The 26,268-nt window shown below is 50.8% G+C and overlaps 1 protein-coding gene across 1 annotated transcript in view; it reads left to right on the top strand.

Moving 5' to 3' along the window:
- Positions 1-26,004, top strand: part of LOC146251883 (plexin-A2-like) — a 67,414-nt gene extending 41,410 nt beyond the window's left edge. The window contains exons 4-5 of the mRNA XM_084681405.1: positions 24,250-24,384; positions 25,807-26,004. Coding sequence (XP_084537531.1) covers positions 24,250-24,384; positions 25,807-26,004 — 333 coding nt within the window. The remainder of the gene's footprint in view (positions 1-24,249; positions 24,385-25,806) is intronic.
- Positions 26,005-26,268: the final 264 nt, after the last annotated feature.

Genomic DNA, 26,268 nt, shown 5'->3' with positions numbered 1-26,268 from the left:
ACAGACCACCTCTGACCCCAGGGTCAGAGAAAGGTCCAGCTGAGGCAGGCCGCCTGAGCCTAGACACTGCTTAAAGCCCTGCCTGTCTGTCGGTCTGCCAGCCTAATCACACCCAGCCTAGTCTGTCTGCAGGCAGCGTAGCCCTGTCATTGTGTTCCTCCTGAGAGAGTTTGTGTGCGGGGTCGACAAGATCACTAACGCAGAGCACAAGGTCGGGGCCGGATAATAGCATTACACAATCACACGGGGCCAGAGAGAGTGAGGGAGGTGGAGGGATAGGGCGGGGTGGGGCGGGGTAGTGGAGTGGAGTGAAAGAGGGCAGACAGGGATGTGTTTATGAGTGGAGCTCAGCTCTCTCACCACACAGCCTAGGCCAGGGCAGGCAGGCAGGTAGGCAGGGTAGACAAGCAGGAACGGTTGCCAGGCCATGGGAAGGTTGTGGTGCGAGAGGTAGGATCAGGGGCTGGTCTAGCTGTTGCAGGTCAGCTTAGCCACCGCTGTCACTCATTACACTCTAATGGGGAACCGTTGGAGAAACATCACACTACCCCCTCCCCCTCCCCTCCAGGCTGAGGTTAGACATTAGAGTGCGTGCGTGCTGGTGACCTGGGGGTCATGTCAGAACGAGCACAGCAGACAGGGAGGTTGTGGAGCCTCTGAAAGACGGCGCTGAGGCTGTTCCTCTCCGCCTCCTTGGGGAAGTTGAACCCTGGGAGAGCCAGAGTCAGTCATGGCGTGGGTTGTAGTGCATAAGGCTCACTCGATTTGGGGCTGGAAGCAGCTGTTGGCTCAGCAGGGTGGAGGGCCCATAGGCTCTGCTGGGATAGAGGGACAAGTGTGTGTGTGTGTGTGTGTCGGGGGGCTTGCATGTGTATAGTGGGGTCTTATCTTGGTTGCTTTGTTGACTGTTCCCCTGATAAAGGTTGAACCAGTGCTCCCAAAGGCTGGATAACACACCTGATAGGTTTAGATTGCTGCCTGTGGCTCTGCTGGTTTAGCTAACTGATGGTGTTTGATTGTGCTTGTGTGTGTGTGTGTGTGTGCGCGGCCCCTGACTGGTAACTGTTGACAGACAGACAGGAAAACCAACCTAATCACATCCTCCATAGACAGTTTACACGCATGTTTCACTTAGTTTGCTGCTCATTTCATCACACAGTGGGACCGACAGGAAGGGACACAAATACAAAGAATCTGCTCTAGGTAGATGTGTGTGTGTGTGTGTGTGTGTAGTTAGGCGGTGTTGTGACTGCAGCCTGGTGAGGGAGGAAGGCGTAGCGAGGATTGGGTGTCGGCCCTGGCCCCAGAGGCTCCTGGGCTGTAAAGGGATAGGCCTGATGTTGGGTCTAGACTGGGGAGATGGAGTGCTGTCCTCTTCATAGGACACCCAGTCAAAGAGCAGCTGATCAGATGAGCTGATTGCTCTCAGGTTTCTGTGTGTCTGCTGCCTGACGGAGCTCCTTGTTGCAGCGTGCTCCGTACCGACGCCTCACACACTCCCTTGCTTCCATGCTACAGAGGGTCTGATTGTGTTACTGTGCTCCTCATGCAGCAGCTTTGTTTTTTTCAATTTCTATTTAAATGTAGGCCTTGGGCATTGTGATCTTCTATCCTGTTTTACATTGTCACAAGTCATATATCCTTTATTTGTGCTGCGTGTCCTGTCTTCTCAAGCGCAGATTTAGGGGCAAATAGAGTCACTATGACAGTGGTATAAAATCCTAAAATAAAACATGCTCTCCTGTGGGAGTGAGTGTGGAACAATGGAGGTGGGGAGGTTTCAGCTGGTTGCTGGTGTCGGGGCTGGGATTGTGTGACGGAAAGGAAATTGTTCCTGTTCTCAGACCCTGATGACTTCCTTCATCAAAGAACAGAAGTCGTTGGAAAAAAAACAGTTGGAGGAAAATACAATATTATACCAGGAATGCAGTCTTGCTGTTTTTTGCTCTCTCTGTCTCTCTCTCGCTTCCTCTCACGCTCTCTCTCAATTTCTCTCTCTCTCATGCTTTTTTGCTCATTTTTTTCTCCTCGGGTATCTATCTCTCTCTTCTGTCTTTGCTTCTCTACGAAGCTTGGGTACCCTCCCTCCTGGTTTGCTGCTGCATGTACCTATCTGTCTCTGTCCCCTCTCAATCTCTCTCTCTATTTCTCTCTCTTCTTGTGCGTGGAATCTGAATCTTTCACTTATATTCAGTCTCTCTGTCTCGTTCTGTCTTTCTATCTGTTTAGCTCTCTCTCTGTCCATGCACTTCTCATTTGTTTAATGTATTTTTCTTTCTTTCTTTCTCTCTCTCTCTTTCTCTCTCTCTCTCTTTCTCTCTCTCTCTCTCTCTCTCTCTCTCTCTCTCTCTCTCTCTCTCTCTCTCTCTCTCTCTCTCTCTCTCTCTTGCTGTCACTCTTACATACACACACACACACACACACATTCTGTGATCTGAGGATTGTGGTGTGTAATCCGTCCAGGCAGAGCCACAATCCCATATAAGGCCAGCAGAGCCTCCATCTGGATCAGCATCTCCATATCAGATGTGTAGCTAGCCAGGCTAGCAGACAGGGGCTCTGTTGATCCACATAATCAACAGAGGAATGCTGGGGCGCTCCACCGGACACACTGTTCACACAGGTTAGCCTTCCCACATCCAGCCCCCATCCCCCCCTCCCTCCCTCCTCTGGCCTCCCCCTTTTTATCAGCTCCTCACTGACTCTGGTCTCTCTCTCCATTCTATCTTTCCGTCCGCTTCCTCCATGGTGTCAGGAGAGCACTTTTTATGTACGCATTATGCATATACTGTTCTGGTGTAGCTGCAGACATCCTGACAAACAGCTGGGCCACATTTGAGAGGAGGACAAGGGAGAGCTGGGGAACCCATACATCCAGGCTGAACAACTCCATGAACAAAACCATGTAAAACAGACACATAAGACAGCTGCGCTTCGCTTAACAGGTCCATTAAGTTTTTAAAAGCACTCTTTCCACTGCTAAGTCTATTGTATTCTTTCTTTTCTATCTCTTTCTCGCTTTCTCTCTCTCTCTCTCTCTCTCTCTCTCTCTCTCTCTCTCTCTCTCATGTGCTCACTGGGTCTGTTCCTCATTACATTTTCATGTTTCTACAGGCTTTTTTTCCCCTGCTAGCTTTAATATGCAAAGTCTCCACTTTCCTGTGTGTGTGTGGTTTGGTTTGTTGTCGTTGAGGATCTGGTTTTGATTAGCTTAGCTCTCCCCCATAGCTTTCCCTCGCTGCCACATTTGGGGCCAGGCTGGCACTGGTAATGTTTCTCATCCAGCCCATAATTGTTTCAAGAGGCTGGCAGTCCCGGGTCTCTGGTTGCTCCCTTTGTACCTCTCCCTTTTTCATGTCTCCGTTCACCCGTTCTTCTCTCCCTCTCTCCGTGGGTCTGACAGGAATGGAGGGATGAGAACAGCTCATATTAAAAGCCCAGCTCTTCTGGGTCCTAAAGAGCTCATTAACCTGCTCCAGTCTAGATGTACAGGACCTACCTCCGCCAGCGAGAGGAAGAGGAGGGGGATGTGAGGTGGAGGAGAAGGTGGAGGAGGAGGAGGAAGAGGGACCAGCTCGGCCCCGAGGGAATAACAAGTTCTGGCGGGTCTCCTCTCCCCTCCTCCACCTCACAGAGGAGTCGATGGGAGTTCCCCTCTTGGGTCTCCCCACACACCTGCCCTGCTGATCACAGCACTCCAAGGTGGTGATGAAGCCGAAGCTAACAGGCACACAGCAAACTGCTGTGCCATGTACGTGTGACAGCACATGGCTGGTTCACCGTGTACATCACACAAACACACCTTCAAAGGAGGAGCAATGCTTTATGTAAATACATCGTCACTGGATCCAGAACATCTTAAAATATGAGTAATGTCTCTAAACTTCCGCTCTATAGCAGATACCAGCCTAGTCACTCTCAAGGACGGGGTAGGTTCAAATGCATGATGGGTACAGTAGGCATTGAAATGTAGACTGAACTGTGAGTAATTGCCAGTGAAAAGCCTAAATCTGGTCTGGGTGATGCATCCCAAATCCGTGCTGTGTTCCCAGGCTGGAGCTGGGAGTATGGTAGGGTCTGTGGCTGGGTCTGTGTGTGTTAATCTGCTTGGTGGGGACTTAGCCCCTGTGATGTTCCCCAAGCCTGGCCTTAGAGGAAGGCCGATAAGCACCACTCTCTGAATGGGCCGGCCACAGAACAAACAAATACTTTACATTCAAGGATGAAAGAGTGTGAGGAGAGCGTGTCCTTCTCTCTCCCTCTCTCTCTCTCTCTCTCTCCCTCGCTCTCTCTCTCTCTCTCTCTCTCTCTCTCTCTCCCTCTCTCTCCCTCTCCCCCTCTCTCTCTCTCTCTCTTTCTCACTCTCTCTCTTTCTCTCCTCTATCTCACTCCTCTATCTCACTCCTCTGTCTCACTCCTCTTTCTCTCTTTAATCTATCTCTCTCTCTCTCTGTCTATTGATCTTCATTTATCTCTCTCTCTTCCTCTCTGTCTTCCTCACTCCTGTTTTCCTGTTGTCCTCTTTGTTGTGTCGTCCTTGCTCCCTGAGCTGACCACACTTGTAGTTGTGGTTCTAGAGGGAGGTGGTTGAGCTGTATCACTTAAATGTCAGATTCCATGTTTTCCACAACAATTTTATTTTGAGCTGCCTGCAGCTTTTTTCGCCCTCCGGCCTCTCCTTTCTCTCCCCTCTTACCCTCTGTTTGGTGTGTGTGTGTGTGTGTGTGTGTGTGTAAAACTGACAAGCGAGTGCCAGGGAGTCACATCGACCTGGAATGGAAATGGCGTGTGGAGAATCTCTCCTCCTCTCTCACTCCCTCCTTAACAGTTTTCCTTTCCTCTTTCTCCCTCCCTCCGTTCCCACCTCTGTCTCTCTTTTGTTCCTCCTGTCCCTCACTTCCTCTCATTCCCAATGCTGAGTAATATTAGCATATCATTGCCATAGAGAGACTTCAACTTCACAATTAATGGGTTTTTAATGGTTCCCCTTGCAGCACCATTATGTGCCTGGCCTTCTCAGTCTAATCCAGGGGGGACCATATGGGCGGCCAGCAGGCTTCGTTCAGCAGGCCCAGAGGTGTGTGTGGTGGGGGGCGCCACTGGAACCACAAGGGGAGACGGGAGGGTATTAAAAGGCAGGGGACCTCAGGGCTTTATTTGAAGCAAGGGGAACTTTATTTGTTTGAGGAACCAAAAGGTTAAAGTAGCCATATATCAGGGTTCTCTGCCATTTTATGAGAGCAGGATTAAGTGTCAGATAGAGTTTTTGTTTGCATGTATGCTAGTGAAAACATTTGTGTGTGTGGATGGGTGTGTGTGTGAGATGGGTGTGCGTATATAGAACGACTATTGAGGTGAGGAGGAAACAGACTTCAGGCAGCTGTAAATGGAATGACACCCAGACCTTCAGGCTCTAGGCAGGGTCTCACCCCAAAGGCAGGGTTTAGCTCAGGGGCTGGGATTGGCTCATGGGCTGGGATGGAAAGTCAACAGGAGTTGCTGACAGCGTTAAGACGTGTGCATGAAGTTACAGTCTCATTGTTTCTAAACTGGAGCTCTGGGACAAAAGTGGTATGTGTGTGTTTTAACTGAATCATGGTCAAATGAATACAGACATGACCAGACAGGAAGCCGTAGAACATACCACAACTTGTATATTCAGCGTTAATGCCAGTGATTCAGCCACTGTTCACCTGGATGTCAGTCATAGACAGTACTGCTCGTAGGCCAGTAGAGTAATAGCCTAAAAGAGGAAGTGTCTAGTTGACTACTGATTTACAACAAAGTGTTTCTGATTCCATCACATCTGACCGTGAACTAACTTTGAACATCCTCTGGTCGCGTCCGTGCGAGTTAGCCCCTTAAAGCAATTACCTTTAGTAAAAAAATGTAATTAAACCCAACCGAGGTTGAACCCAGAGCAAGGACGAGCTAGCTCCCCGTTTCGAAGCTAAGTGGACGAGAGCCAAAAAACGTCTTGACTCATTATTGTGTGGATGTAGAAGAGATTAAACCGTGCTAAAGACCTTGTCTCTGCGGCTTCAACTTTTTCCCCCCATTTGACACATTTAGTGTGCCACAGAGGGTAGTGTGTGCTTCAGACTGGGTGTGGGCCAGGACGGATGGTGTGAAAGTGCTGATGCAGGGCCAGGAAGGCTGCCCAGGTAGTGGCCTGCAGCGATGTCACCCAGCCTTGGGCCAGCCAGAGGAAGAGTGACATTTACTGCCACCCTAATGAGCTAATTAGCCTGATTCAGACGAAAACCCTCTTGACTCTCTCTCTCCCTCCCTGTCTCTCTCTCTCTCTCTCTCTCTTCCTCTCTCCAGGGAATAGCACTCATCTCAGAATAGTTCCTATTCTGTTCAGGTTGCTGGTGTGAAAGTTACCCGACTGAAAAATATGATTGTTTTGGAGAAAATTGCTTTTCATTTTTTGAAGAAGTGCTTTCATGACCGAACTCCCGAAGTGAATTGAGATGCTTGTGTGCCGTCTGTCTTCCTCCGAGGCTTGTTGCGTTGTCTGTGGGGTATCAATGAGCCCCACCCTCAGTGCTGTCGTCCCCTCAGTACTGTCTGATCTAGCAGCTGATTGCCTATTGTTCCTGTACAGAGATGTGCTAAAGAAATATCCTCTTATTCACTCAAGGTAATGTTGTTTTTGTTTGTCTCTCTGTGGTGCTTCAGTGTACAGCGTTGTAATTATGTTCTCCTCACGTTCATTAGTCGGTTGTTGTGTAATGAGTCTTTCTGCCACTCTGGAAGATGTGATGTGCCTAAATACACTCTTCCTCATCCCCCAGGCACCTGACATTTCTCTGTTCTTCATTAGAGAGAACGAGAGACACAGAGAGGGGAGGGAGAGACAAGGAGAGAGAGACAAGGAGAGAGAGAGAGAGAGAGAGAGAGAGAGAGAGAGAGAGAGAGAGAGAGAGAGATAGAAATGGATATCTAGCAGTCCAATGTGAAGTAATTAAGACATCATCAGACAAGATGAATTGTAAGTGCCTGAACAATGAGATATGCTTGCTTTTCAGGCGTGTTAACACACTGTATATCCACTTGACCATCTACACACACACACACACAGACACAGACACACACACAAAGACCCACTTTGTCCAGTCACACCAACAGAATGTTCCAGGCTCATACGCATCACAAGGTTTTTGTTCTGACCTGTTTTCATATTGATAAGAAGAAGCTGAGTGCTAAATCTCTGATCCAGATACTGTGCCAGTCTAAGTCACTATAGTTCAGTGTACAGTTGACCACAATAGACAGTCCACAAACTCATATTGCTTTGCTGTTGTTTTGCCTGGCATGTGGTCTTAGCAAGTCCCCTTGCTGCTAGTGACTGGTTGACTGAGTGACTAGGGTCAGGCCTCTCTGACTAAAGAGCCCAAGGCCTGGCTTCTCCTTCATCTCCTTTGTCTTTCCTCACTAATCTACTCCTTCTATAGCAGTGTGTGTGTGTGTGTGTGTGTAGCACATCCTGTGTTTACAACATCAATGTGGTGGCGCAGACAGTCTGACTCATGAATTAGCTGCAGCCATGACTGGGGGCGAGCACCGGCCTGGCCTCTGAGGTGAGGTGGAGACGAGGCGGGGGGTGGGTGGGGGGGCCGGGCGGGGGGCGGGTGGGTGGGGGGGCCGGGCGGGGGCCCGTGCACATCTCCAGCTCAGTAAACAGGCTCCCAGAGGAGCAGGACCAGACAGGCCAGACAGCCTCTCCTGCTCCTCACGTCAACCACGGGAGAGACAGCTTTACTGTACCAGACAGCTCGGCAGGGATCACTGCTAACACGGAACACTCGGCTGCAGTGTTTCTCTCTGTGTGCTCACATGTGGCTAACTCTGTTTGAGGAGCGCTTATTTCAGTCTCCTTTGTCTCCGCCAGCCTCTTCTCGAGATAGGCTGTGATTAGCTCATTCCAGACTGTCTACAGTACACATTATGAAAGCACGTTGGCTATGGCTGCCTGACCAAGATTAGGGCAACATCTGGGCCTCACCTCCACCTCTGGCTGTGTGAATCAGTTGGCACGTGCCAGCTGAGGTGCCCACGGCCCCAGCCTGGCCCCCTTCCTCTCCCTCTCAGCTCTGCCCACCGCCGGAGAGGACGTGTGCTCACGGTGCAAATATGCGCTCTCCAGCCAACCTCCCAGAGCTGTGCCTGCTAGGCCACCCTCCTCTCCCCCCTTCGGCGGCAGCCATTTCTATTTTAACAGGCCGGCTTTGAGTCTGGCCTGGACATTCCTCTCTATATGAGAGCCCATGTCACGGCAGACTCTCATTCGTCTCTGTGTTTCTACTCATCAGATTCCCCTACATTATCAAACCGCCGCTCTTGTCACGCTGCCATGTTTTTAGACAACTCTGTTAGCGGTGTCCTTCTCTTACTTTCACTGTACCGCCAGTCTCCATGGCTAATGACACCCTTGGACTTCAGAGTTTGTGTGTGTATCTCTCTGTGTGTGTTTGTGTATGTGAGAGAAAGAGAGAGAGAGAGAGAGAGAGAGAGAGAGAGAGAGAGAGAGAGAGAGAGAGAGAGAGAGAGAGAGAGAGAGAGAGAGAGAGAGAGAGAGAGAGAGAGAGAGGGAGAAAGAATTGCATGTCTTTATTAGCACATTTTTGTGGTTCTCTGCATGAATGTCGAATGGCTCTGTTCTGGCTGCCTTGTTTTGGGGCTGTGGGGGGTTTAGAGGGGAAGGACTGGACCAGGACGAGTCAGGACTAGGAGGATGCAATGTGTGTGTGTGTGTGTGTCAGTCTGGGACCATAGAAGTGTAGTTAACACGCAAGCGAGTGCATTAACATGGAGGCCCTCTCCTCAGGCACAGTCTGTCACAGATCTGTCAGACCTCTGTGAGCCCCCTCATCTGTCAGCAGGGACGCTCACACACACACACACACACGCACACACAGACACAGATCCTGTAGCACGCAACACAAAGTTGATGTAGCCCCGGGGACCATGTCTGTTTCTTTTATATTGGTTTTGGAATGTATGGAACATTAGCCATGATAGACGCACGCCACGGCCGTTTCCTGCAACGAGAGGGCTCCTCTCAACGGCAGCATCAGAGAGGAAGTTGTACAGAGTGTCTCTTTGTGTACCCTGGAGGAGGACCAGCTGTTGCTCCTCTCTGGCCTGCTCCGCCGAAGCCCTTCACCACAGAGACCTCCTACCTCGATAGGCCACCCTAGTACCTGGCGCTTCCTGTTAGGATGCTGTTTGGCTGTTGTCTTTCAGCGCCAGAGCCCCATGAAGGAATGTCTTTCAGCACCTAGGTAGGACGCAGGGAGATGCAGGAGGCTAACTAGACTCGCTTTGGCCTTTGAATAGGGTGTAATTAGTACATTCTTTTAGCTTAGTTACTGCAGCTCCAGTTGGCTTTGTGTGGCTATTGTTGTCTAACTGTCTCTAAACTCATTACGTAGGTGTGTGTTTTCAGGGTCTCCACAACTCTGTGGTTGGCTGAGTAACCAAACCTAGACACACAAACAATGCAAGCTCGTCACTACAGTCACCATGATTGTAATTGGAACAATACCGCGTGGAGGCAGTGAGGGTGCTAATGAAGATATTACACACGCAAGTGTGCACATGCACTCACATGCGTTAACACACGCGCACGCACACACATTCAAAAACATGCACACACACACACACACACACACACAGACACATATGCACTCACAAACATAAACAGCGTGGCCCAGGGCTGACAGGGGAAGCCACACATGTGTTGGGACCATGTGTACTCTCCCTGGTGGGTTCATGAAGCCTGCAGAGAAGTTAGGGGCAGGGCTGAGGGGAGGGACGAGGGAGGGACGAGGGAGGGACGAGGGAGGGACGAGGGTCTGGAACCTGACGGCCATAAATAATAATGATGCTGGCTGCCGGGGTCAACTAGGCTTCACACCACATTAAAGTACAGGTGATTGATCTGACCAGGGAGGGATGATCGATAGATGACCTCCCACCCTGCCCCTGCACCCCTCCATACCCCAGCCGGCCTGTTTATAAACAGGAGAATGGTTTGTTAGTCTTGGTGTGTGTGTGTGTGTGTGTGCGGAGACCAGGCTAGCGGTCATGGCCGCTCAGTCATCCGGGGGACCATGGGTGCCAGCTGGACTCCTCAGGTCTGTCTCCCTCTCTGCACAGGGAGGTGAGAGGGGATCAGGGGGAGGGGGAGAGGGGGGGGGGTGTCTGTCTGGCTGGCTGGCTGGCTGCGAGCAGGATGTCAGCTGGGCTGATTCCCCAGCCCCCCCCCCCCCCCCTTCCTCCCCTTCTCTCCACGGACGGTTAGTTCCACCCTAGACGCGGTGCGCCCTAGCGCGAGGCCAAGCGCCTGCTTTACTCTCCGCTCACTGGGGATTCTTAGGATTGAATTAGGTTGGTTTACCCCCCCCTCCCCACAAGCAGGAAGCTCAGAATGATGACCTTGTCAGTGCTGCTGAAGCATGGAGGGAGGCGGCAGGCTCACACAGTCTCTTCCTGGTCAACATGCTGTGCTCATCTGTTGAAGAAGAAGAATGGCTATGACTCACAGATGCATCTTTAATGTTTTCACAAAAGAAAAGGGAGAGAGAAAAGGGGGAGGAAGAGGTTAAGACAGAGGGATGTGGAAAAATGGGGTGATATGAAAGGGGGTCAAATGTGGGCCACTGAGAGAGGGGGAGAGATGTGGTTCCACCCCACTGCCTGCCTGCCCGGTCTGTCTGCCTTCCCCAGCATCAACACCCCACCACCCCCCGGTAACCCCCAGACACACACGTGTTCAGCGAAGGGCCTCAGCAGCTTGCACACACCCCATATCCTCTTTTACCCCAGAGAGAGAGAGAGAGAGAGAGGGGGGGGGGGATCCACTCACATACCAAACCCCCCCCCCCACCTCCCCCTAAACACACACACACACACACCTATGATCCTGGATGGGCTCGCCCTATGCCTTTGTAAGGAAATGAGATTACCTTCCTAAATGTGATTCACCCAGGGATTACTAGGTGTGATCCAGGCTTTGCTGATGTCTCCTTGTCTGTCTGCCTCCCACAGACTAGACAGACTCCAGACCAGGGTTTTATTCTAAAATGACTGTTATTGTCTGAAATTGGGACCCTTGCGGCTACAGTAGAAAAAAAGACAACTTGTTTGCTGATGTTGGCTTGATTATTCTGTGGTAATCCAAGAGAGACACACTCCTTGGCTGAATCTTGTGGTATCCTCAGCAGAATGGCAGGTCAGAGTCACTCAGGCCCTGTTTCCTCACAGGCGCCACACTCCTCTCCCCGGTCACATGACGTGGGTGAGAGTAGATGAAGTGACCCCTGACCCCTCAGGGATCTCCACTCTTCAAATAAAGGAAACACAAGTGACATCTGCAGCACATGTAAACACCCAGCATACAGTTCACACTCGCACCCACACACACACACACACACACACACACTCACACACACACCTTGGGGTCTGTATAGTGAAAGTATACAGTTGTATATAACAACGATGATGGCCTGTGTCGGCTGCCCCCCCCCTCACTCAGTCACTATGGGTTTTCTCCTATACTCTGTTTCTCTTTCGCTCTCTCTTTCCTCAGTCGCACGTCATTGTCTAAACACTAAACCTCTCTCTGCTTTTAAATTAGACCAAACCCACTTCCTTTGGCAGGAGAAACACAAGACAAGGAGGGAGGGGGTCATTTTTGTTGCTTCACACACACACAAACACACTCACACAGTGAGAGGGAGAAGGAGTCCTGGGCAGAGCTGTTTCATGGCCCATCATGATGCACTGTGGTCCACTCCACCATGAACCCTTCCTCTTGAACATTCCCTGCAGGGGGAGGGGGGGAGTCCAATCACTGTCTGCCCCCTCGGAGACAGTGAAAACACCTACAAGTGTTGGCCAGAGACCGTTGGCCAAACAACCTCCCCCACACACCCTCCCTTTCACATATGGACACAGTTATTCAGACTCTTATTGTGAGGGAACAAAGGGAGTATAAGCAGCAAACAGCGGTCAGAGAAGGAGGGGGCAGTCAGGTTCCATTCACTCATTATAACCCTCCCTTCTGCTCCCCCCTCCCCCTGTCTCCTTGGAAGAGAGAAAACAACCACTGGGTTTGTTGGGCCAAACACGTCTGTGGTCCAGCAGAGGGGAGGGATGGGGGGATGTTTTTGGGAGAAAGTGCCCGCTCCTGAACTAACAGGAAAGTGTGGTGCCATACTGGAGGATCTGGAGAGAGGTTCCCAAACATTCAGCCGACTGACCGGAGTCTGTGGTCAGCACATGAAAGGCCCGGGATAAAAAGAGAGGGAGGGAAAGAGAGGGAGAGGGACAGAGAGGGGGATGGAGAGACAGAGACAAAGAGAGAGGGAGAGCGAGAGAGATAGAGAGGAAGACACTTGTAGAGGGAGGCAAAGAGGAAGAGCCTAGTGTGCTCTTCTCTTTGTTTTCCAGCTGTTCAAATAAGGAAAGAGAGAGGGCACTGCTTGTTTGACTTGCAAATCTTTGCTTTGCATGTCCCAGTGTAGGCTAGGCCTCCTTGTAGACTGGGCTTGGATCTCTAGTTCACCCCCCTTACTTGAGAACGCTCTCCTGAAACCCCCTTATATGTCCGTCTTCTGGAACCTGATACCCAGCCACTTCCTTATGAGCTGCAGCCCTGTAGTGATGTCAGCGGCCGAGTTTACAGTGAGGAGGAGGTCAGAAAGACCCAGGACACTCTACTCCTGGACCTCTCAACGGATTTTCAATTTTGGCTCTGAGACGTACAGTACAGTAGTGAAACTAACCGGCGCCTGGACTAGCAGACGCTAGCTCACAAAGCAGATTTACAGGCAGGAAACAGGAGTTCCCCCCAGGTAATACAGTTATAATCAGTCAGAGCAGGCAGACAGACAGACAGACAGACAGACAGCAGGTTCCTGCCAGAGATCCTTATGAGAGATCCAGTCCTCAGCAGAGAGAACCGTGGAGATGACATGGAGAGCTTCTGCTCCTCTTCTCCCCTCTCTGTGGCTCACTGCTGGGCCAGAGGGAGTTGATGCGAGGGGGGGTCGCTGGATCCCTAGTGTTAAACCCCCCATCCCCCTTTAACTGTAGGCCTCACCCCCCTCCCTCGCCCCCCTCCCTCGCCAACCCTCGGGCAGAGTGACAGATGAGCTGAAGGGCGCTTCACCGGGCTTCCTGTCTGTCGTGTGATCTCCCGAGCGCGCTCCAATCAGGCGAGGCGGCGGGCTGGGTCTCCTCCCCCCGGACATTCAGGGTCCCTCCCTTCTTTCTCTGGCTGGCCGCTGACCGGCACTAATGCTGTAATGGTGCTGCCCTACATATTGGGCACTGTGTCTGCAGGAGCAGCCGCCGCACACTCCCCCTGCAGGGTGGGAGAAAGGTGGAGAAGAGGAGGGGAGGGGAGGAGGGTGAGGGTGAGGGGAGGAGAAGATGGTATGGGAATGGAGAGCAGAGAAGAGGAGGGCAGCGGAGAGACGAAGAGGAGAGGAAGGGAGGGTTGGAGAACACAGGCAAACCCGCTTGCTTCCACGCGGTATCAGCCGAGTGTGCCCTCCCTCATTCCTGCTCTCTTCCTTCTCCCTCCTGCTGGGTCTATGAGCTCACGGTCACTGTCTCACCACCAGCATCACCTCCACCTCCACATCTGACAGCTGTCGCTTGTCACTCTTACTTGTCCTCTCCTGGCCTGCCCTCTCAGCTTCAGGAGAAGCTCCCACCCCTCCAGACTGTGCCGCTCCACCCAGGGGTACTGCACAGTTAAACCCGATGACACAGCTTTCTATCTCTCTCTGTCTCTCTCTTTCTCTCTGTCTCTCTCTCTCTCTCTCTCTCTCTCTCTCTCTCTCTCTCTCTCTCTCTCTTTGGATGTTTGTTTGTCTCTTGATCCCAAACTCCTTCGTCTCGCCCCTGTTTGCATATGGGTTAGGGGAGAAGTGGATGGGAAGAGAGCAGAGTACAGCAGGGTGACAGAGGTGTGTATTGACCCAGTGTGGGATAGGGATAGAATGCTAATGGGGTTAATTAAATTGATGGTCCTGTCATCCTTGGATGAGGAGAGGGACTGTGCTTGTCACACACAGTTTGCAAGGTGATTGCTTCCTGGAATGATGTAAATGCAGCTCTAACTTTAGAATCCGCTCTCTCTCACTCCCTCTTTCTCTCTTTCTATATGCATCTCTCTCTTTCAATCTTGGTTTCTCTCTCTCTTTCCCTCTTTATCTCTCCGCCTGCTATTCTCTCTCTCTTTAATAATGTCCCTACCTTTGTTGCAAATGTCCTTTGTTCATGCAGTTATTGATCTTACAAAGTGGTTGTGATCTATTGGTCTTCCTGTTCCTTCTGTCTCCACTAGTGTGTAAGTGTGTGTATGTGTGTTCATAAATCATTTCACTAGCCTGAGTGTGTGTGGATGTTTCATGACTTTTCCCAGGTCCTCAGGCAAGGCTTGTGTGTGGTAATGTAAGGCTGACATTTAAAGCAGCATATTTTGTGCCATGGAATTAGCATACTGTATGGGACTGCCATTCTCCTTGGAGAGAGGAGGCATTAAATCCACTGAGAAGATTGGTGCCACGCTTGAGCAGGCGATTTTAGAGAGACACACACACACACATACACACCTTTACCCTGTACCCTGACCTGTATGCAAACTACTCATGAATTCTGCATGCACAGCATCTTCAAGAGCATTCATATGAGGTACAGTATAACGGAGAGAGCAGAGAGAGACATAAAGCAGAGAGAGAGAGAGAGAGAGAGGGAGAGAGAAGGAGAGAGAGAGAGATAAAAGGGAGAGAGACTAAGAGAAAACACATATTGGTAAATGGAGGCTAAAATGGCAGAATGCTAAGACACGCCTGTCCATATTAGTGTGAGTCTGTGTCAGGCTGGAAGACCCCTGCAGCCCATGTTCACGTGTCATCCATCCCAAGACTGCAGCAGGCTGAGAAAGCCGGATCTTGTTCAGCAGCCCCGTGCTGTTTGGAGAGATGCAGCAAAACAAGCTTCTGATTGTTGCGGTATGTACAGAAGCTGTCACATACAAGTGCTTGATTAGACCTGAAATGTGTGTGTGTGTGACGTAGGTGAAGTCAAGCTGTGAGGTGACAGGTTATAAAGCTGTCCTCAGCCCACCTCCCCAGGGACCCCAGCACTGGGGAGTGTCACTGACACCATGTTGGCCTTGTGCGTGTGCGTTTGTATGTGGGGACTTATTTGTGTGCCTGTGTGTGCGCACTTATGCATGTGTGTATACTGTGTGTGTGGGGGTGTGTGTGTGACTTTGAGTACCTGTGTGTGCCCGTGAGTGTGTGCGTGTGTTTGTGTGTGTGCGTGTGTGTGCGTGTGCTGGGGTTGTGTGTGTTTAGGGTGAACCAGGGGCTGCTTCCCTGAATAACCCTGTCATAAATCCCCCCCACAGGGGGTCTATGTTTAATGAATCAGGACCTTATTTGCATAACCTCCTCCATTAAGACCTGAAGTTGACGAGCAGGAGTATTAACCAACACCAGGAGAGAGGACATGTCTGGCTCTGTACTCATGTATCCATGCAGTAATCAATGTGAACATGCTACCTCTGGGTAATGTGGTTCGCTGTACACAGGTCAATACCAGGGATATGTGTGTTGCCAAGAGTAGGTTCTTGGCAATGCGGTCATTTTAGCATTATTGATAAAGACACACAGAGACACATGGAGGGGATGTGACAAAGCTCAATTGGCCGACTGACCAATCACATCCTGTTTTCATTCTTCAACAGTGCTACAGCTAAAATAGGTATCTTCAGCCAACCGTTCCTTCACCAATGAAATGCAACATGGATGGACAAATGGTCCATGACAACCAGAAGCACGTGTCTGCATGTGATCAGATATTAATCAGCTAATTGATCAGATAATATTGATTAGCTCTTGTTGCTGTCTACTCAGTCTCTGGTAGCCTGTGTTTTAGACCCTCACTGGTCTGCAGGGATGACATAACACTGTTTACAGCTGCTCTCAGCATTGCTGCTGACTGGCACATGGATGCTTGCATACACTCAACGCATACACAAGTGTATGCATGGGCACTCAAAGAAGCACATACACTCATAGAAGCACATACACTCATAGAAGCACATACACTCACTTGCACAAACACGCTCGCTCACTCACTCACTTGGTCTTGTGCCAGGGGGGAAGAGGGTTGCTATGGCAACCCATGTCCAGCATTGGGCTTGTGGCCTCCTTTCTTTTCAAGAAGCATTAAGCGGGGTCAACCCCCCCTTCACCCCGACCCCCCCTGCCCCCCAAACAACGCCAATCTGTGTTTGCTGGGTGGTCTTTGACCACTCACTGTACTCTCAGGGTGGACACCACTCTCCCACCCCCCCCACCATCCACTCTCTCCTAATTACTCCAATAACCCTAACCCACCACCCTTTTCTACCCCATCACTCTGTCCTACCCCCACCACTCTGTCCTAACCACCCCCACTCTCTCCCTTCCCTCCATCTCCCAACGCGTGTTCTTCTAAAGCTCTACTGTAAGATGACACTGATGTCCTGCTGACTATTAACCACCTTTATAGTTGTGTTGTAATGAGATGAGGCTGTTGATCGCAGTCAAAGTCTTTCATTAGACTGTGTGTATGTGTGTGTTAGAACATGACTGGGTATCTGTGTTTGTGTGCACAGTAATGTCCAACGGGCTGTGATAGCAATCTCATTACGTTGGAATGGCACCTCTCCCTCCCCTCTCCCTTTATCACCATCTCTCTCTCTCTCCCTCCCTCGTTCTCTCTCTCTCTCTCTCTCTCTCTCTCTCTCTCTCTCTCGCTCTCTCTCTCTTCTCTCTCTCTCTCTCTCTCTCTCTCTCTCTCTCTCCCTTTATCTCTCTCTCTCTGTGTGTGTAAACATTCTGAATACGGGCAGACACTGAGAAGCTGGGAGGTGGTGACTCCCATTTTGCACACCCTCTCCTCGGCCCCATGATCCCCTAGTGAAGGGTTGGGGAGGGGGGATGTGGAAGGTCTTGCTTCTGCTTCCCTTTCAGGAACTCTGACCCTGCGCTCCACTTTCCTGCCCTTTTCTCTCTGCCCGCTCCTCCTTCCCCCACGCACTAGCAAGCCTGCTCCTGTTCCACGAACCTGCCGTCAGACTTAATAAGCCCAGCGAGTGGGAGACAAGAATCGCTCTAATGTGGCTTTGATGAAGACGGCAAAGAGTGTCAGGGCTTTATAGCAGCATTATACATTCATCAATATCAGCCTTGTTCAGCTCCGACACACAGGGCCTCCGCCCTGTCAGCCTCAATATGGGTCCATGCAGCCCAGCAGACTCCTCCACATCCCAGCTTCTCCTGGAGACGCCAGCCTCGGCGCGTGACACCACTCTCAGGGTTCCTCACTAGTCTCTCCTTTCCCACCACCTGACAATCTAGGTCTGCAATAAAGTTGTGTAATTCCAGTGGGGAAAGTCAAAACACTTGGGGCAGGGGAGGGGGGAGACATTTCCTGCTGTGAATCTCCTCCGAGCTGCTGTGACTTTCTGTTTCTTTATTGTCGTCGTTAAACAGGTATGTCACTGGGGGACTGGGATTCTGAAGAGCGGGATCTTTTCAAGGCTGCAGATGGGTTTTGAAGTTCCTTTGATAACAGTTGAGAAATGATTGGTCTAGCGACGGTGCGCTTTGTGCTCACTAGTTCTGAGGGTTACGAGCTGTCATCATTGATTGGATTTACTGATCTGTGCTTATTTAAATTTCAGTTCCGGTTTTGATCCTTCTCACTGCATTACATCTAGTTTCTCTACTTTATAAACAGAATGATGCCGAGTGTGATCAAGTTTATTGCCGCTTATTTTAATTTGGATGCAGACACTCCCTTGAAAGTAAATTTAATTTGAGATAAATTGACATTTGTTTGTTATTTCGGTACAGAGTGAGCAAGTGGTTGAGTGTGTGTTTGTTATGTGAGTTATGTGACAGTGTGTGTTGCTTTGTGTGTGTCCTCTATCAAAGAGGCTCCTACTAGCTCCCCTGTGTCCACACCACCCAACCCACAACTTCCTATCTCTCTGTTTGCACGACAAGCAGACGTGACAGTCTCTGCGACACATGAGTTAGTAAGATACATCTGGTTAAAAATCTTTACCTCTTGTATGAATGTGTTTTTAATCAAAGTGATGTAGAGGATTCAAACCTGAGATTTCCTGATCTGTAGTCAAGTGCTTTACCACTGAGCTGCACCCATCCCAAACAGGACCAGAGCTGCTACAGTGACCGCAGGTCTCCTCCACGGTGTCTTCCAGGGTGTCCTTTACTCTCCAGCAGGCTGACCTGTTTTAGAGCGCTACGCTGAACCAGCTCTCCCTCAAACCTCCACTCTTCCCTGCTCTCTGTGAACTCAGTTGGACTGGGTCCACCATGCTGGCCTCAACTCAGCTTTTTAATGTGATGCTAAATATAGCCCGTGTATTGTGCTGCAGGGCTTGGACTGTGTATGTGTGTGCGCGTGCGTCTGTGTGTGTGTGTGTGGTTTGGAGTGATTAGGGTTGGCCCTGATCTCATCCCATCTAGTAGAGTCTGGATTCTATTTAGATTGTGAGGGGAAACACAGAAAAACGCTGAGCGCATCAGTATCTATGGGCTCCTCAGTTCAAACTGAGCTGGGTGGAGACGGGGTGGTGAAGGCTGCTCTGACGTCCACTGTGGATGTTCTTTAGGAAGTCCTTCAGCACAGAGATGTGAAGGCCTGCATATGCTGACATACAGTACTGAAAAAACTGACAGTCCTCACATTGTGTTTTCAGTCCTCATTATTAGTTTGATTTGCAGGATGAGTCTGGTTGTCAGTTCCTCCCAGTATGGCTTATTAGAACAAATGCGTGTGTGTAGATAGGGTTAACTGGTATAGGTGTTAGGGAGCAGATCAATAGACTATATAGAGGCAGGCCAGATGGATGATGTAATTGGCCAGCATCGACCAGGGCCTCTACACTGCCCTCTCAAGGGGAGGCCACAGCGCCACCACCCTTGTCAGGTGGAAATGGTGCACTGCACCTTGGTGAGAGGACACAGGATCTGCATTCTCCATCTCTCCTGTCAAACCCTCTCTTCTGCCTCCCCTGCTATCAATGTATCCCCCCCACACCTTGCTGAGGTGTGGACATGGGATGTCCTGGTGCTCTGTCAGGCCTACAGGAAGTGACACAGTCTGCTTACAGCCAGGCAGGTGAACACAGGCCTTATAGGAGCTTATTGTTCTACAGCTAATAGAACAAAGTAGTTTGGGCACTGGATTGACGGGAGTCATCACACACACACACACACACGCATACACACAAAACACACACACACAAACACAGACACACATGCAGCCGACTGCTACAGGCTGCTGACACCAGAATTCTCCAGCCTGACACAGGTGATGGATTAGATGTGTTATCGAGGCAGAGAAGGGCTGTGAGTTGTCTGAGAGAGGGAGAGAGACGGAGGGAGAGAGAGAAGGAGAGAGGCAGAGAGAGGGAGGGAGATAGAGAGGGAGAGAGGCAGAGAGAGGGAGGGAGGGAGAGAGGCAGAGAGAGGGAGGAAGAGAGAGAGGGAGAGAGGCAGAGAGAGGGAGGGAGAGAGAGAGATGGAGAGAGCAGATAGCAAGAGCTGCACACCCTCTCCTCCATCCCTCCTGTAGTAAAGAAATATGAGAGCAGTATGCTACATTTTCAAATGGATTTTTTATGACAGACATGGGAAGACAGGCTGTACACTAACTCAGTGTGTGTGTGTGTGTGTGTGCTAGGAGAGAGTAGGAGGTGAGGATGCAGTCTTTGAGGCGGAGGTGAGTGGGGAGTCTGCAAGGGGCACGGCCATGGCACCACCCTCCTGGTGCGTGGGTGATGAATCCCCCCCCTGGGTGCCACCCTGCCCTGGCAGTAGGCCAGGCACCCCAGCCTCCCCCTGCAGCACCCTCCTGGAGCCTCAGCATGGAACTGGAGTCTGTCCTCTCATGAGGCTGGGCCTCATCTGTGTGACTGAGACACAGGTGTCTCACACATACACTACCACTGTGATATATTCTGTGGGTGTGGGTGTATTTGTGTGATTGTGTATTGAATCCAGTGTGTGCGTGTATGTGTGTGTGTGTGTGTGTGTGTGTATTTAATCCAGTGTGTGGAATCCGGAAGATAAATGGCTGAATAGAGTGCCTATCACCACAGCACTGAACACTGTTGAAATGGATTAGCAAAGATAGGAGATAGGCTGTAAGACACATTACTGTGGGAGTCTGATCTCTCTCTCCCTCTATCTCCCTCTCTCTTATGCACACATTCTCTCTCTCTCTATCTCTATACTTCTCTCTTATACAACCACCATCTCTGTCTCCATCTCTCTCCTTCTTACACACAGTCTGCTGATCCCCCCCCCCCCTTCCTCCTTGACCCACCATTGTCTCCTCTAGTCAGGGATGGTGTTTTCCCATAGCTCAGTGACCTTGAGAAGAATATAGTAGGAGCTGGTGGTCAGAGTATGAGAGAGAGAGAGAGAGAGAGAGAGAGAGAGAGAGAGAGAGTTCCAACTCAACCTTGTTCAGGTTGGAACATTGTTTCAGTCAAACTATAAAGCGGATGTCAGTTCAAGTAGTAGTCAGGAGAAGCAGGGCTTGTTTGTGACATAGACTCTGAGAGTCACAGTCATGGCCACAGATATATAGTACATGGTGTGTTTAGATGTGAGAGGATATAATCTTCTCTTGCTTGAATGTGTTACATAATAGTGCCCATTTCAAACCCAAGCGTATATATGCTTGGCCTGCAGCCCTCTCCATATTCCAGCACAGCAGGAATACTCTAAATACTCTGCATCCTCCACACACTCACATGTACACACACACCCACACATTGAACTCCTACCCCGTATTCATTCAGCATTTTCACTCGACAAATTGCTTCACACAGACACGCTTGGGGATGGCTGGCACACTCCCTTAAACCAGCGGAGACTAGAAAGAGAAAGAGAGAGAGAGAGAGAGAGAGAGAGAGAGAGAGAGAGAGAGAGAGAGAGAGAGGAAAAGGGAGGGAGTGGGAGAAAGAGAGTGGGAAAGAGGAAGAGAAGGAAGGAAGGAGAGAGCGAGAGGGGAGAGAGAGCGAAGGGCAATTTGATTTGGAGTTTGGTCAATCTTCAAAAGCTTTTACAGGGTGCTTACACGCTCTGATCAAAAGCACCCAGTTGGCAGTGGCTTGTAGCAGGAACAGGACGCAAGAGCCTTAGAAGAGCTTGGCACAGCCCCCCTCCCTCCCTCCCCCAACCCTTTACTCCTGCCACCTCCCCTCTCCGTTATGATTGTAGAAACTGGTGTCCTTGTACAATGTATTTTAGGGGCATCTATGCATTCAAATGTCTGAAGAGACATATTAGTGCAAACTATAATATCACCCTCCCCACCCCCTCCCCCCACACCTGGCACTGCTGCCTTTGAGCCATCTACAGCCTCCCAGCCTCTCGACAGCCTCCCAGCCTCTCGACAGCCTCCCAGCCTCTCGACAGCCTCCCAGCCTCTCGACAGCCTCCCAGCCTCTCGACAGCCTCCCAGCCTCTCTACAGCCTCCCAGCCTCTCTACAGCCTCCCAGCCTCTCGACAGCCTCCCAGCCTCTCGACAGCCTCCCAGCCTCTCGACAGCCTCCCAGCCTCTCGACAGCCTCCCAGCCTCTCGACAGCCTCCCAGCCTCTCGACAGCCTCCCAGCCTCTCGACAGCCTCCCATCCTCGCTGCTCTCTGCTAGCCTAGTAGAGCTGTGACCACCAGGCACATGCTATCCTGGGCTACGCTCATATGCTCGCATCAGTGTCGAGGTGAACAGCGTGGTGGAACGGGGAGCCTGCCTGTAGGTCTCCTCCTCCTGAACAGTGCATGTCACCACGCTCATCTGTCTCTGCCTGCATCCTTCCCTTGGCTCTCACTCCCCAGTGAAGGTGTGGGGGGGGGGGGGCTAGGTGATGGTGTTGGTGTTGAAATGGGGGCTGGGGTGAGGCCATACTCTCTTAGGGGGATGGGCGGGAGGGGGGGGGGGGTTATGGACCCTTTAGCAGCTTTCTCACCCACACAATGAATAATGCAGAGCCAGCAGGCCGTGGGGGTTAAGTGTCAGTGTGCGATTGGGTGTGCACACTGTATGTGTGTGTGTGTGTGTGTGCGTGCGTGTGAGTGCACTAAGGGAAAGAACAGTTTCCTGGGGAAAGGCATGGCAGGGTGCTTTTCAGGATGGATTCCCATTGGCTAAACCTTGCTTCAGCTCCCCTCTGTAGTCAAACCTGGACCCTGGACAAGGGCTCTGCTTTCTACATTACTGTACCTCTCTCTCTCTCTCTGTGTCTGTCTGTCAGTTCTGCAGAGGGCTTCACGGTCCAACAGTGCCCCGGGAGATGTTCTGGCACACACACATGCACACACACCACACACACACACACACACACACACACACACACACACACACACACCACACACACACCACACACTTTCTACCCAGTGGTGTGTATACTATGAATAAGTCTTTGCTACTTCTGTAGAACAGCGACCTTCTGTTGACACGAATCCTTAATGTGAAAAGCAGCTGTGTGTGTGTGTGCCTGCAGAGGGCTGGGGAGGTATGGAGGTTGTGTGTGTGGTGGACTGTCATTAATGTTTATTCCATTATCTCTGTGTGCCTCAAAAGCCAATGGCAGAGAGAGGAGGGGGGTAGTACTGTAGTAGTACAGACAGATAGAAAGGGCATTCATACTTGATTCTGTTGTATGCGTCTCTGCCTCTGAGGAAATGTGTTTACCTGACAGGACTGTTAACTATTTAGTCACCATTGAAGTGAGTGTTTATGTGCGTGTGTGTGTGTGGATGAAAGTCTGACCTTCCCAGGGTCACCGTCAAGAAGCAAGCGAGTGAACTTTGTTTACTGAGCACCTATTCTGCTCTGGTGGGGGGAGAGCAGCTCTCCAGGGCAGCAGTGTGTGTGTGTGTGTGTCTGTGTGTGTGTGTGTGTGTGTGTGTGATAAAGATCTGATTCAGATGAACTGTGTGTGTGTGGGGGTAAGGTCAGACTTATCTAGTGATCCCTAGTGGCAGCAATAGCACGCCAGTGAACACATATCACCACCTGACAGAGCACCCCTTTAGACACACACAGACACACTTACACATGCGGTCATCTTGTCACACACTCTGACCCTGGTTCGACTCCCACATGCTTTATGGATGAGCATTTTACTTTTATGAATTTCTGTCAGTTACCAGTTATTTCTGTCTGTTACCATATATTTATGTCAGTTACCAGTTATTTCTGTCAGTTACCAGTTATTTCTGTCTGTTACCATATATTTATGTCAGTTACCAGTTATTTCTGTCAGTTACCAGTTATTTCTGTCAGTTACCAGTTATTTCTGTCAGTTACCAGTTATTTCTGTCAGTTACCAGTTATTTCTGTCAGTTAGCAGATCCCCTTTTCTGTTCTCTTCTCTTTTCTCTTTTTTTCCCCTTTCCTTCCCGTCCTTTTCCCTCCCCTCCTTTACTGCATATGTGTTTTCCATATGTGGAGTGCGTGTTTCCATTCAGCAGCAGGTCAGAGCTCAGGTCAGACACAGTGTTGTGTCTGTGAGGGCTGCTCCTCTGGCCTGTCGTGCTCTTGTCTAACCCTGGGGTTTGGAAACTCCAGCTCTGGCCTTCCTTCATCTTTGTTTAAGCAAAAACACCCCCCCCCCCCCCCTTTACACACATATTTTCCTTTATCCCAGCGGAGCCCCCTGACAGACACATGACCTTGAGCTCCCCCCTGGGGTTTTGTAGAGGGGGTGTGGGTGCTCTTTGGTGCTGTCACCCTCAGAAAGGATGGATGGATGGAGGGAGGAGGGAATGGACAGATGATAGAGCCATCAGCTTTCATGTGTGGAGGAGACCCTGTGACATGTGACATCACGGGGTGGTCTCTCAGGCTGTTGTGAGGCGTGGGTCTGTCTCCAGGGACCCTCTGTCAGGGTTATTAGGCTGCAGTAACTGATGCTGCAGGGAGGGTGGGGGCAGGACTGCCTGGCTCGGGGGGGGGGGGGGGGGGGGTGCGGCTATGGGGTGCATACTGGTGAAGGGAAGCCCTGCATATGATCCCCCAGTAATCTCCTGGCTGTGGGTTCCTGTAAGACTTCACGGTTCCACCAAGATAGCTGATCTTCCGAGGAGTTCTGGTTCTGACAAGTGTGTGTGTGTGTTCTCTCTCAGATCCGCGTGGACGGCCCTCCTCATGGTGGGGTGCAGTATGAGACCGTGTCGGTCATCAAGGACGGCAGCCCCATCCTCAGAGACATGGCCTTCTCCCTGGACCGCAACTACCTCTACGTCATGTCTGAGAGACAGGTCAGTCCAGCCCACTCACACACACACTCACACACACGGTCAGTGAAAAACATTGTGACTGCTTATATCAATGCCTGATATCAAGCAGCATTGGTATTAACACGTCAAAGCAGCGACCTGATGTTGAGTTTGAGTGTGTATGTGTGCGCGTGTGTGTGCATCAATGGTCCACCTCTCACTCTCGACACCTACCTATGTGACTATAAATAAGCTGGGTGGCACAGCAGGGTCCAGAGGACATGACAGTCTGGTAATGAAGAAGAAGAAGAAGGAGGGCAGTGAGAGAGAGAGAGAGAGAGAGAGAGAGAGAGAGAGAGAGAGAGATAGAGATAGAGAGAGAGAGAGAGAGAGAGAGAGAGAGAGAGAGAGAGAGAGAGAGAGAGGCAAGGAAGAAGACAGAACAAAGAAGACAGGCAGAAAGACGCAGGACGCTGGCTGGCTGTGTCTCCATCAGAGGAGGAGAAGGAGAGTGATGAGGGAACGAGGGACAGCTGGAGGAGTGAGAGAGGAGGAGAGAGACAGAGTGCAAGGTCACCCCGCCACACTTCTAATGAAGTGACAAAGCGTGATGGCGCTGCCAGTGTAGCAGCAGAGAGCCATGGCTGACTGGCTGGCTAGTTTGCTGGCTAGTTTGCTGGCTGGCTGGTCACATGACCGTTGGAGCAGCAGGGGAGCGGAGCAGCGCTCCTGCTGCAGAGGCAGACGGCATGCTGGGATGTCAGGGAGACGTGATAGATGGCCGTCCTCTCACCTTATCTGACTCTGAGGAGAATGTGCTGGTGGTGGGGGGCATGACTTGAAATACCATTAGTATTTAAATACCACCCTCAAGCCCAGTCAGCAGTAGCCCCCCTCTCAGAGACCCTCGCTGGTGAGGACCGAGGAAGGCAGGCAAGATATGTCCCTGCTGTTACAAGAATTTTGCTTGAGTAGTTGAGTATACATTTTTAAAGCCATTAGTATTCAGTAGACAGACCCGTTTCTTTCTTTCTTTCTTTCTTTCTTTCTTTCTTTCTTTCTTTCTTTCTTTCTTTCTTTCTTTTTCTCTCTCTCTCTCTCTCTCTCTCTCTCTCTCTCTCTCTCTCTCTCTCTCTCTCTCTCTCTCTCTCTCTCTCTCTCTCTCTCTCTCTTTCTCTCTGTCCCTCTCTTTTTGTCTGTGGCCTGCTACTAGTGAGAGAGAGGCAAGGGTGGAATGAGACCCTCATTGTTGTGTACATGTTCAAGGGGGCTTCTCCCTAATCACACTTCAGAGTACCTGCAGGAGGATGCCACTCCATCAAACACACTGTTTACACACACACACACACACACACACAGACTTTTCTACTCTCTCTCTCTCTCTCTTTGTCCTTGTCTCTCTTTTTCTCTCGTTGTGTCTCTCTGTCCTCTGCGTATAAACATGGACATCCGTCCATCTCTCAGCACAGACAAGGAGTTGAAGAGCATGACATGGCCGTTCCTAGTCTGGAAGTGGACAGGTGCTTATGGGGAGACCATGACACCAAGGAAGACCTGTCCTGTCTCCACGAGCCCACACAGCTGTGGTGGCGGCCACGCTCCTGGAGACAGGACAGGTCAAGTCCTCTCCAACACATGATGAAGGGAACAAAGGGGGCGTGATGCGGCGCGGAGAGAGAAGTAGACGGACAGGACTGATTTGGCTCCAGTTGTGTTTCCCTCTCGGAATAACAATGAGGCTCTCTGTGCCTGTAGCAGGGCTGGAAGAAAGCAAGAGGGAGGGATGGAAGGGGGAGAGGGAGAAGGAGAGTGAAGGGGAAGGAGAGAGAATGAGAGAGGGGGAGAGAGAATGAGTTAGAGAGGGGGAGAGGGAATGAGAGAGGGGGAGAAAGAATGAGTGAGAGAGGGGGAGAGGGAGTGAGAGAG

The sequence above is a fragment of the Hypomesus nipponensis genome, chromosome 18, assembly GCF_054491055.1.
Source record: "Hypomesus nipponensis isolate SF chromosome 18, ASM5449105v1, whole genome shotgun sequence".
NCBI lineage: Eukaryota > Metazoa > Chordata > Actinopteri > Osmeriformes > Osmeridae > Hypomesus > Hypomesus nipponensis.
Note: the sequence above shows the minus strand (reverse complement) of the source record. Positions and strands in the feature narration are given on the sequence as shown.